Genomic DNA, 13,307 nt, shown 5'->3' with positions numbered 1-13,307 from the left:
CAAAGAGGTCAGCCAAAAGTATAATTTCACTTACGTAAACTACAAAAACAAGCAAAACCAAATACTTTTGTTCAGGGATGCATACTTAGTTACTAAAATAAACAAAAACAAGGAAGTGATTACCATAAGGAAAGGACAGTGTTACAATTGGAAGGATAGAGGGGCAGAGGATACTGATTGGGATGGAGCATGAGAGAAGGTTCTAGGGTGCAAGTGATAGTCTCTTTCTTGACCTCAGTGGTTACCTCGGAAGTTTATGTTAATGATCAAGTTATAAGCTTATGTAGTAAGTATGTTTGCATGTATTTCACAATAAAGAAACATCTCTGTCTACCCACTGATATTCACCAACTTCTTGTGTTTTTCAGTCCAACAACTCAACTAGAACAGTATTTCAGGATTAGACAAAAATAGTAATTACTGAGATATAAGTGTTTATTGCATTCCACTGGGTGGTTTTGATATACATCTGGGTCCCTATCTACACAGACATTCAATAACGTGATGGTCTTTTCACAGCTCCCAGACCCACGAAAATCTCCAACACCTCCAGCATCATCACTGGCTTCAACCTCCTGGGCTTCCCTTGCCCCAAGGAAGGGCAGATCTTCCTCTTTCTGCTCTTCTCGGTTCTCTACCTCCTGACCCTCATGGGCAATGGGTCTATCATCTGTGCTGTGTACTGGGATCAGAGACTCCACACTCCCATGTACATCTTGCTCACCAACTTCTCCTTCCTAGAGATCTGGTATGTCACCTCCACTGTCCCCAACATGTTGGCCAACTTCCTCTCTGACACCAAGGTCATCTCCTTCTCTGGGTGCTTTCTCCAGTTCTACTTTTTCTTCTCCTTGGGCTCTACAGAGTGCTTTTCCTTGGCTGTTATGGCATTTGATCGGTACCTTGCCATCTGCCAGCCTCTACGTTATCCAACCATCATGACAGGACGTCTCTGCACCAATCTTGTGGTCAGTTGCTGGATACTTGGTTTCTTCTGGTTCTTGATTCCCATCATCATCATCTCCCAAATGTCCTTCTGTGGATCCAGGATCTTTGACCACTTCCTGTGTGATCCAGGTCCCCCATTGGCCCTCACCTGTCCTAGAGCCCCTGTAATAGAGTTAACTAGCTCTACCCTAAGTTCTCTGCTCTTAGGTATACCCTTTCTCTTTATCATGGTGTCCTATGCTCTGGTCCTGAGAGCTGTGTTGCGGGTTCCTTCAGCAGCTGGATGAAGAAAAGCTTTCTCCACCTGTGGGTCCCATCCGGTTGTAGTTTCACTGTTCTATGGCTTAGTGATGGTCATGTATGTGAGCCCAACATCCAAGCATGAAGCTGGGATGCAGAAGATGGTGACTTTGTTTTAGTCCATAGTAACTCCACTCATCAACCCTGTAATATATAGTCTGAGGAACAAAGATATGAAACATGCTATAAAGAAATTATTGGGAACCTAAAAGTAAGAGTCTTGGTTTAAAAGATTTGCGGACAGAATCTGTTTTTAATTTCTTAGTTAAAAAGAAGACTCACATCACTCAGAAAATTGTCTATATTATTTATGAACTTTATACACCATACAGTTTATTTCCTAGATTTTATAGATTTTGTATTTTTTCATTTGTATTTAGCCTCACAAATTACACAAGATTATAACTCTATGGCAAAACCTAAAGTTTTCTATCATCCTTTCAACAACAACAAATTGACCTAATTCTTCTGATTGAGCTTAAATTTCTGCCCTCCAGAAACTTAATGTTGGTAGCATCAATTATACACAAAAGATTAATAGCCCAATATATATACACATATATATACATATACATATATATATATAGATCTGAAGATATAAATATATATCTTCAGATCAGTAAGAAAAATAGCATCAGCACAAAAGAAAAACTGCCAAATGTATGGAAAATAAATAGCAGATGTTTTCAAATATCTAAAAAGACATTCTATTTTATTCAGAACTGGAGAAATACAAAAATTGATGAAGATAAAACATCATGTGGGCGAAAACAGCAATCTCTTCCCTTGCTAGTACAGCATAAGTTGTTACAACAGCTATGGAGGACATTTTGACAAAAACTATCAAAATTTAAGGGACTTTTGACTCAGCATTTCCACTCTTAGATCGTGATCTGAGTAGTATACTCACATGTAAGAAAAATGGCCTATGTTCAAGAATATTGACTACTGTTTCTAATAGCAAAAGAGTAGAACAATCTAATTTCCTATCAATTAAGGATTGAATTACTATATATCCATAGAATGAAATATACTATATAACTGTAAAAATGAAGATCTGTACATGTCTATTGATCTAAAACTATCCTCAAAGTACATCATTAAAGGAAAAGCAAGATGGAAAAAACTCTCTATCTTGGGCTATCTTTCATGGGGAGAAAGATTATGGGTAAATAGATATTTGTGCTCATAAATACATTATATGCTTCTTGAAGAAGAAAGAAGAAAGCAGAACAGTGATTGCTTTTGAGAAAGAGAACTGGGTATTTGGGGCCAGGAAAGAAGACATTCACTGCATATGCTTTTGTTTTTTTGAAATTTCTCTCTATAAGCATGTACTGGATTTAAACAGACATTTAAACAATCAATGGTTTAACATTTAAAAAATAAATTTTAAAACTATTCCACTATGAAATTAGACCAGAGAAACATTTTTTCATAATTCCTTGATTCTTTGGGAAATTAGGAAGAGGACTGATTGTTGATGGAAAATGAAAAAGAAGAAAACTGACAACCTCTTGATGTCATCTCACTAAAATTCTTTGGTTCTGTTAGAACAAAGTAGAAATGTCTTCCTCCTCTGAGGACCTATGAGAGTACATAAACTATGAAAAAGTGAAAGTGGCTATATTTTTATTCTCGTTGTACCATTTTTCTCCATGAGCCCTTACTCATTAAAACAACTAAATATAGTTAATACGCTAGGGACTGAGCTAGAAGATGACTAACACACAGACGTGAGGAAGACATATCTCCTTCTCTTGTGGGGCTCACAAACAAGTGGTAAATGGACAAGATGTGCTAGCAACAAAGAAATCATAAGTTGATATGGGAGCAAGTGAAAAAAGAGTACGGTAAAAGCCAAGAGTATTAAGGGGTGAGAAAGCATGACAAGTTCTGAAAAATGCATTCAACCATTCAGAGATCACAATCTATCTACAAGTATATTGCAATACACAGAAAAGAAGCGTTTCTAGAATAGGTGTCCATACGGCACTTACTACTCATGATTACTAATCATGATTTATGATTGGCAACACCTATTGATATACTAATGAGTGATGAACATCCTTAATCAAGGTAACTATGGCTCCAAGATGCAATATAATTCACAATTCAACAATTAAGATAAATAGATGTTAAAGAGAATTGGAGAACAATAAAAAATGCCTGGCTGACTGAGCATAATTTTTAAAATGTCTTTTGCATATTGAAATATAAAAATCAATCTTTGAAGAACAAAGTACAATTATTATACTAATATTTAACATATTACATTCAGAACTTATTCTTTCAGCCAGAACACCAAAATAGTTTAAATGGCAATGTTGAGGTAATAATATGGAGGTCTCTTTTTCCTATTTTTTTCTAATCTTAGGCTTTATTTTAAAATGTTTCTCTATCAAGTAATTATACATTAATAATTTTATTTGTTATAATAAATTATCTTTAATTATAATAAGAATGATAAATCTGGCTCAGAGTTTCCCAGTTCAAAAGAACTGGCATAACTTACGGATATTCATCTACATAAAATCTCACTAACCAAGTTGTCCCTTACTTTCTTGTAATAAAGCTTATCACTTCAAAACGTGTTTTCTGAAATTTCTCAGAATTAAACTAAGAGAGAGCGCTAAGTCCCTTGAGAGAATGGGGGCAGGGCAGGAAGATTAAATAATGAACACTTCGGAGTGGCTAGCAAGAGAAAGGCCTCTTGGCCCATCAGCTTCATTTCAGTCAGTCTCATGGGTACTGTACTCTGATATCAGCTGATAAGATGTAAATCGTGATGAAGTCATTCTAGCAATACGGCAAACTGAAGACATATCAATCATAGACTGCAGGTTCCTATGCCTCACATTCCAAGGTAATATGTCCCCAAAAAGTTGGCAGACTTTATTTTTACTATTTAAATGGATTTATCTAACAAGTGTAAATGAACACCTAGAGTAAGTTGGTCTGCAAAAGATAATAAAAATCACAACTCAGAACCCAGTTTTATTTAAATACAGATACAGATACATACATATGTAAGTGTGTATGTACATTTGTGTGTGTATATTTGAGAAAATATGAAAAATAATTCTAAAGAAATAACACAAAGGATCAATACACTACAGAAGAAGTTTCCACATTTTACATCATGATAGACCACATGAAATATATTTGTGGTCATAATTAACAAAAAGAGAAACAGAGAATTTTGTTACAGCTGATCGTTGCACCTACTGTTACTAACAGCATACGATGATGTGCAAATATCTTGAACTTCATCCTTAAAAATAGCTGACCGGAAACGTGCAGGAAAAGGAAAATATTGTGAAATAAACACCATCAACTCTCCTGAAGATTTAGTTGTCACCGATGTTTTTGTTTTCCATCCTCTTATGTGACAAGTTTCCCATATAAAGTGTATGCTTTTAAAGTAATCATTGCTGAAAATACAAATACAAGCCAAGACTGATTGAAATTTGCAACAAGTTTTTCCCATCTACACATTATAAATGGTGATTAGGTGCCTACGTCAGCACACAGTATCCTATCCAATCCATGATGTACTTGCTCGTAGCATAGATGTGTTCTGAGATCTAAATACAGGTACCAGGAGGGGTAGGAATAGCAAATAAAATGGAAGAAAAATAAGCACAGAAACACATGGATACTCTTGCATACAATTAACTTGTAAACCTGCTATTTGGATATTGAATTCAGCTCACTCCAGGTGGGTTCTCCTGCTTTCGGAGTCAGGGTGTTCTTTCAAGCCTTTCAGAGGGTAAAATGACTCACTCAGCAAATACGTGGCTGGAATTGTGTGTGTGCATAGGTAAGTATGGCTGGAGCAGGGAACTCTGAGAAGCAAGACTTGAAGATAGGGTGGAGCTGTGCTGCAGGGGCCTTACTGACCAGGCTATAGACTTCGAGTTTTACACTGTGGGTAGGGGAAATGTCAAAGGTGCTTCAACAGGATGTGAGATGTTTAGGAGGAAATCTCCTTCAAGGAGTGTGAGCTGTGCTAAAAGATCTGCTCCTTTGTTGAGGATGAAGAAAAATTGAAGTCTATGCCCCAAGGGCAGCTTCTCTGCACACTGCTGCAGAATGACCCTGCTATGTGGCCCCCTTGGCCAAGAGCATCCTCAGGCTGGTAAGTGTTCCAGAGAGGCAGGATTCTTCAGTGAACCTGTTTTAACTCAGAACCTTGATCTGAAAGAAGAGGAGGTCATGGTGGTCTTGGGAAGACAGTGATTCCACAGTCCCTTGGCTAAGGTCCCCCAACCGATCTGTTTCTGGTAGGGAGAAGGGGAATCTGTCCCCAAAACCCACGATTGACATCAATGTGTCAGAAGGCCAAAAAATAAACTTCTGTAACACTGGTACCTTATCTAGGGTCCTGTTTGGCAGAATTTCCCTTGAGCATATGACAGATATGCTGAACAGGTTGGTGAGGGAGCAATTGCTATTGATTGCATCTCTGGCTATCTCTAAGGTATTTAGACCCAGTAAAAATATTACTTCCTCCACCACTGGGGAAAACAAAGACAGAAATGAAGGGACAAGGGTCTCCAGAGAAGGTAGGGAGTAAGCAAGGGAATAAGTAGCACAGACCTGTCTCCTGGCACTGTTCCCCTTCTAGAAAGAGTAAATGAATCCTCAAGGAGCAAAAGACAAACTCTGCTTATAATTCCTGGATCCTACAGCACATACATCCACTCATCTCCATTCCAACCTATTTTACACCTTCTCTCCAGCTGGTTACCACAAAGGCAACTACTTCTACTCTCAGAAAAGCCTATAAGAAACTGGCTGAGAAGTTTCCGTTGGGATTCCCTTTCCTGCTTCAGGAAGGAAGGGACTGTAGTGCTTAGAGAGGGAAAAAATATTAAAATAGAGCTGGAGAATCTACATCTCTGAAAAAAGTTTCCCGCTAATTCTGCTACAGTCTTACAAAACACATCTAACATTTATTATATGCCAGATATCAACAAAGTGCTTCCACCTTGTCAATTCATTATATCATTTAGCTGTCTTTATACCAACCCTTCGGGGAAGGCATTATCACCGCCATCTGACATTTGAGGAAGCTAAGAGATAAGAAGTAACTGGCCTGTAGAATTTCCCACAACAATGCAGTGTAAGTGCTGGAATTCGAATCCTGGGCTCCCATATTCAAATCCCGGGCTACTTCTATTATGCCACATTGCCTACAGCTTATCAGCAATGGATAAGTACACTTACTTTCAGGGGCTTCCAAGAAAGTTTCTACAATGGGATAGAGGGCTATATATCACTAACTGGTTGCCAGGCATTTTACAAATACTATTTAATCCTCAAAGCACCCTCTGGAGTCAATACTCGCACTCTCTCTACCTTACGGAAAAGAAACCAAATCATAGAAAGATGAATATGCATTCACAGCTGGAAATGGGGAAGGTAGGATTTGACCCCAGATGTGGTCCTCCATGGAGCAGCCCCGCCTGCCTACCTCCCCCCACCCCTGTCCCTCCCACCAGGTGTAAGGCAGAGGGTTATGCTCACAGGGAAATTGGCTGGCTGGCTGCCTGAAGAACTTAACTAGTGAGGATACCAAGACTCACACACCATCGTGTTTCTGGGACCAGCTGGATGCGTCAAGATTATGGATACTAATTTCACAAGTTAAAAAGTAAAGCTTCTTTGTTTTGTTTTGTTAATTCTCTGTCGGAGCAGCCTGAGTGCATAGACACAGTTGAGGCTCCCATGTTCATGTTTCCACAACGTTGGCCACACCATCTCTGAGGCCAATTCAGGGGGACCCAGCCAACTTAGACTGACAGTTAACACAGCATCTGCTTTCTACGCTTAGGACACCGAACTGAAAAACGGTGAGTAACAAAACAGCTTAGCAGAAATACCTCTATCTTTAACCACATTGAATTTCATTAGTATTAGCATAAAATATTTTACACATTTCCTATTTTCCAAGACAGTTTTGTCAGGCTATTACCTGGAAAACTATTCTGCAAGCTGTCCTGTGTCTTGTATCTTCATATATAATTAATACAACATCCAGCAAGGGTTTTCATTCCAGGATTATATATCACTTCTAGATTTGCAAGTCCAACTATCCTGTGCAGTCTGGGCATTCCTAGAACAACAACAAACATCTCAGACATGAATAGGATTAAGAATTCTGTGGTTCAGTTCCCACTCTACACTTAAGAAACTAAGAGATGTTAAATTACTATGCTAGATCCATAAACAAGTTAGTTTTTTTTTTTAATCAACAGAATTGAGGCCTTTGTCTTTCTACTTTTCCACTCTGCCAGCCATTCTTTAGCAATTGAAGAGATCACTTAAAAAGAGAAGAGCTTCTCTTACCAAGAACATTCAATCTCTCATAACCCCCTTTCAAATAGATTCCCTGAAATCTAGTAATTCAAGGTAATACACAGAAGTTACTGAAGAATACATTCCTGCAAATTTCACTCACATTAATTTTTGGTTCCCATGGTGTAAAAATCACTTTCATATAAATAATATCATTTTAAGGCTTAGAACATATTTCTCCTAAAATGACTTTTATAGATATTTTTAAAAGCTTTTATTATTCTCTTCATTACAAGTCATGTATTTTTCCAAAGTTTCATATGATACATGTATTTCATAATCAGAAAATTTTTTTTGAAAAAAAGAGCAGTTATATAATTTATTAAATACCTACTATGTGCCACAACTATAATCAAACAATGAATTCAACAGACAAGTACTCTGACTTCATTCAACTGGCAAATACAACAAATAAGTAAAGAAATAAAATAATTTCAGATCTTGAAAAGTGCTAAAAAGAAAACAAATAAAAATTTAGGAACGAAAGAATGGCAGAGGAACTAACATCGAGTGTTCTGAAGAAGAGAATATTTGTAGTGAAACCTGAAGAATGGGTTCCAGAGGAGATTCCCAGACCAAGAAAAAACAAAAACAAAAACCTAGAGTAAAAGCACCTGGTCAGAGATGGGCTTCGCTTATTCTAGTACGGAAAGAAGGCCCATGTAACTGAATAAGTAGAAAGAGGGAAAGGCAGACAAGGGGAAAAGGAGGAAGAAGGGGAAAAAATGGTGAAGTAGGTGAAAGCCGGATCATTGAGGGGCTCATGCTCCATAAATAGGAACTTGGATTCTATTCTAGGTTGGGGAAGTTACTGAATGTTTTTACACAAAGAAATGACACAATCTTATTTACATTATTAAAAGGTCAGTATAGCTGCTGTAGAGAATTGCTTGTAAAGACACAAAGGCAGGAAGAAAAGAGATCATTCAGGAGGCTTTGTAGTAATCCAGAGAAATAATAATGGTAGTTTGAACAAGGAGGTGCAGGGGAAAGAGAAAAGCAGATGCATCAAGACAAATTTTAGAAAAAGAACAAATGGAAATTGCAACTGAGTTATAAAGGATGAGAAAGGGAGATATGAAATTAAAATATACAGAAAAAAAAGAAAACCCTCAAAGATTTACTCAACTATCCACATTTCCAGTAATGAGATGGTCAAATAGATGACTGAGTATAAATTGAGATTTGAGGAAACCCAGCAACACAATCCAAACCAAAAACACACAGTCACTACTAAGCAACAGATTCCTTGAATTGATTAAATCCAGGTATCATGTCTGTAAATTAATATTATAAACTCACAAGTTTCATAAAATTTCTGTTTTAACTTCTGAGACTGGATAGCCTGAGTTCATGGGTTATATCAAATCCCACCCTCTGCTGCTTGTGAGTAAGCAATGTACCAAGTCACTCCAATATTAGTTATAACACATTCTACAAAAAGACAGGCAAATTAGGATAAAAATTTTTCTCCAACAAAGGCAAGAAGTCCTGAATATTTTTATCCTACATGAAAAGAGTTGTTTTACAAATAAGAGATTTTAAATAAAACCTGCTTTCAGCTCCCCTTTATGAGAAATAAGTATATAATCATTTGGAACTTAACCTGAGCTCTGACACCGACGATTTTAAAGCTAGGCGAATGCATACAGAAGATGGAGCTCATAATGCAGTCATCATCTCCCCATCCCTTCCAATCCTAGCAGAGGCCAGGAAAGCCCTGTGGTAATACACATTGAGACAGAGATGGTTAGAATCTTAGAAGTTCTTAGGGGACGCATGAGTACCCCTTAACCTGGCAATCAAGTCAATGTCCTAAACAAACTTGACCAGAGAAGGGGTTCCAGCACACCACTGCATCCTTACCCCAGAGAACAGACCTTTTCCAATATGTTCAGATTATTGATGTTAGCTTTATTTTTTAGGATATCTACCCAAATGGCCTTAGGTGATATTTTTTCAGGTAGTTTTCTCCAGCAAACTTGATGGATTTGCCCAATGAATTGGGACAAAATGGCATTAGAGTGAATCACCAGGTTAGTTTAAAATATAGCTAAATGTCAAATAATTTTTAAGTGACATCAAAAGTCCCACATTTTTCTTGCTCCAGAATCACATGACGAACAAGGCACCTGCCTACAAGCAGGTGCATTAGGTGACTGTTCATGGAGTTCCTAAAGGCAATACATTTATCCATTCATTAAAAAAAAAAATTACAGAAACCCTTCTAAACATGAAGATCATCTGTACCCCCAGTCATCTCCATGACACTGCTGCTAGACATAACAAGAACCTCAGCCTACTCTTAAAAAGGCATTTGTCAAGAAGAGAGTTAACCCAGTATATTTAGTTTAAGAGGAGAGAAAAAGAATTACACATAGTAATGTCAGTCTACACTGCATTCTCCTACCTGGGAAAAGCTAAATGCAATAAGGATTTTTAATCTATTTTGTTCACTGCTATATCTCTAGTATCTATAAAAAAATACCTAGCAAGCAGTAAACATTCATTAAATATTGAATTCATAATGAATAAATAAACTAATCTCAGTTTCTTCTTTGGACAAAGAAAATGGAGTCCTGAGTCCTGAGTCCTGCTGCTGTTCCAGGAATATTCAGTAATTATGGGTTCTTTCATCACTCCCAGATACATGAAAATCTCCAACACCCCCAACACCTCCAGCATCATCACTGGCTTCAACCTCCTGGGCTTCCCTTGCCCCAGGGAAGGGCAGATCTTCCTCTTTCTGCTCTTCTCTGTTCTCTACCTCCTGACCCGCATGGGCAATGGGTCTATCATCTGTGCTGTGTACTGGGATCAGAGACTCCACACTCCCATGTACATTTTGCTCACCAACTTCTCCTTCCTAGAGATCTGGTATGTCATGTTGGCCAACTTCCTCTCTGACACCAAGGTCATCTCCTTCTCTGGGTGCTTTCTCCAGTTCTACTTTTTCTTCTCCTTGGGCTCTACAGAGTGCTTTTCCTTGGCTGTTATGGCATTTGATCGGTACCTTGCCATCTGCCGGCCTCTACATTATCCAACCATTATGACAAGACATCTCTGCACCAATCTTGTGGTCAGTTGCTGGATACTTGGATTCCTCTGGTTCCCAGTCCCTATCATTGTTATTTCTCAAATGTCCTTCTGTGGATCCAGGATCATTGACCACTTCCTGTGTGATCCAGGTCCCCTATTAGCACTCACCTGTGCCAGAGCCCCAGTAATGGAGTCTTTTTTTGGATGATTTTAAGTTCCTTACTCTTATTTATTCCTTTCCTCTGCATCATGGTGTCCTGTGCTCTGGTCCTGAGAGCTGTGTTGAGGTTGCCTTCAGCAGCTGGACGAAGAAAAGCTGTCTCCACCTGTGGGTCCCATCTGGCTGTGGTTTCATTGTTCTATGGCTCAGTGATGGTCATGTATCTGAGCCCAACATCTGAACATGAATCTGGGATGCAGAAGCTTGTGACCCTCTTCTATTCTGTAGGAAGCCCACTCATTAACCCAGTGATCTACAGTCTGAGGAACAAAGATATGAAACATGCCCTGCAGAAATTTCTAGGAATATAAAAATTTTGATCTTGGTAAAAAAAAAGAGAAAAATCTTTGGGTAACTGGCCTACCTTCATACTTCTTCAGGTGAAAAAAAAATTAATAACCAATACCACTCTGAGAATTGTTCAAACTTATCATTGAACTTATTCATTGTGGGTGTTTATACTTTTCCTAGAATCATCAGAGCAAGAAAGGACTCAGAAACATTATCCAATTCCCTCATTTTATAGATGAAGAAGCTGGAGAACGGAAATTTTGTCACCGGCTCTGGTCATAACTTTATAATGAACAGAAAAATCTTTTTTTATTTTTTAAAGAGCTGCTCTTTCTACTCATAAAGAAAGAAATACCTAATAAACTATAAGAAAGCATTTTTGCCATTCAGATATGCAGCCATCAAAGAGTCTTTCATCCAAGGAGGGAGAAATATATATATTACTGATAGAAATGTAAACTGGTACAATGTCTACTTAGAACAAATCACAAACAATTTAAAAAACTTTAAAATGCACGTTATCCATTAACCCAGAAATTACACTCACTCCTAAATACCTGGTCTACACATACAATCATACATACATGAAAATATGCATGACGAAGACTATTCATTGTTGCAGTGTTGTAATAGCAAATTACTAGAAACCCCTTAAATGCCCATTTATTGAGATCTGTTTAGGTAACTTATGATGTGCCCATGCAATAGCAAATGATACTTTTTTATATGAGAAGTTTCAATGTACAGATATGGAATCACTTACAAGTTATATTGTTAAGTGCATAAATGATGTATAGCTGTCATTTATGTATGAAATTATAAATTTGTGCATTTTTGTTTAAAAAGGATAGACTTTGCTTTCAAAGGATAGATATGAAGCCTAACAATGGTGGCACTTGGGAAGAGAGGATGGAGGGTGTCTTGGATACAAAAGAAAAGATTTATTTCCTCTGTGTACTTTGTTATCCTGGATACAAAATTTTATTGCTGATGATGATGTCATCTCTCCTGGCAAATTTTCCAAGAACTGGATCCTGAGGAACAGTTCCTTCACAATTCCTGGGTTCCTTGAGGAATCTATAAAGCAGGCCGCCTTCCATAGCATATGAAGAAGCCAGGATCTAAGAGCCCACAGACATCATTTCATTCAGACTTCTTAGTTCTGGAAAGAGCAAGTGGGAATCACTTTGTCATCTGAGAATTTGTGGGAGGAAATAAACTGCATTAAAGTTATAGCCAGACTCTTTTCAGAACTATTATATTTATATTCTTTATTGTTTACTCATTCATTAAAAACATTTAACGAGGGGGGCGCCTGGGTGGCACAGCGGTTAAGCGTCTGCCTTCGGCTCAGGGCGTGATCCCAGTGTTCTGGGATCGAGCCCCACATCAGGCTCCTCCGCTATGAGCCTGCTTCTTCCTCTCCCACTCCCCCCGCTTGTGTTCCCTCTCTCGCTGGCTGTCTCTATCTCTGTCGAAAAAATTAATAAAATCTTTAAAAAAAAAAAACATTTAACGAGGGACCCCTGGGTGGCTCAGCCAGTTAAGCATCTGACTCTTGATTTTGGCTCAGGTCATGGGATCAAGACCTGTGTGAGACTCTGCACTCAGTGGATTGTCTGTTTCTCTCCATCTGCCCCTTCCCCCACTCATGCACTCTCTCTAAAATAAATAAATAAATCTTTAAAAATAAATTTAATGAATAACTTCAATGTGTTGGGTACAGAGCTAGGAAATGAATCAAATAAGGTGAATAAATCATGTATTAGTCCCCCCATGGAGTTTACAGTTTATGATGAGAAAAAACTTAAATTGCAAGACGGACTACAACCAAGAAAGATATTAGTTGTTATAGAAATTGGCTGGAGAATAGTGCAAAGTAGGGAGAGGTGAGGGGCAAAGAGCAGGAAAATGAACTATTTCCATTCAGCTAACTACAGCTCATGGTCTACAGGGTCCCAGTAAAATAAAGGTCAGGAGTGTCTCTGGGAAGTGTCTATGAAGCTCTTAAAGTCCAACTCATGTTCTCTAATTTACTGCAATTACAGGCAAAAGTCTAAACATAAAATATGACAAAAATTAAAATCAAAATATATTTTTAAAACACAACATGTGCAAATGAAAGTTATGCTGTATAACAGAAACG

At 38.0% G+C, this 13,307-nt stretch overlaps 1 protein-coding gene and 1 pseudogene across 1 annotated transcript; both read left to right on the top strand.

Annotated features, from left to right (window-relative positions):
- Positions 1–512: 512 nt before the first annotated feature.
- Positions 513–2,630, top strand: LOC123786771 (olfactory receptor 11G2-like; annotated as a pseudogene).
- A 7,598-nt stretch (positions 2,631–10,228) lies between these two features.
- On the top strand, positions 10,229–11,181 carry LOC123786817 (olfactory receptor 11G2-like). The gene is given in 2 exon segments (XM_045789170.2): positions 10,229–10,855; positions 10,858–11,181. Coding segments are annotated over 2 exon segments (945 nt in total). The 5' UTR covers positions 10,229–10,234.
- Positions 11,182–13,307: the final 2,126 nt, after the last annotated feature.

This window comes from Ursus americanus, chromosome 9 (assembly GCF_024610735.1).
Source record: "Ursus americanus isolate L20-20 chromosome 9, mUrsAme1.1.p, whole genome shotgun sequence".
Classification (NCBI taxonomy): Eukaryota; Metazoa; Chordata; class Mammalia; order Carnivora; family Ursidae; genus Ursus; species Ursus americanus.
The sequence above is the reverse complement of the archived record's forward strand: the minus strand, read 5'-3'. Positions and strand labels throughout refer to the sequence as shown.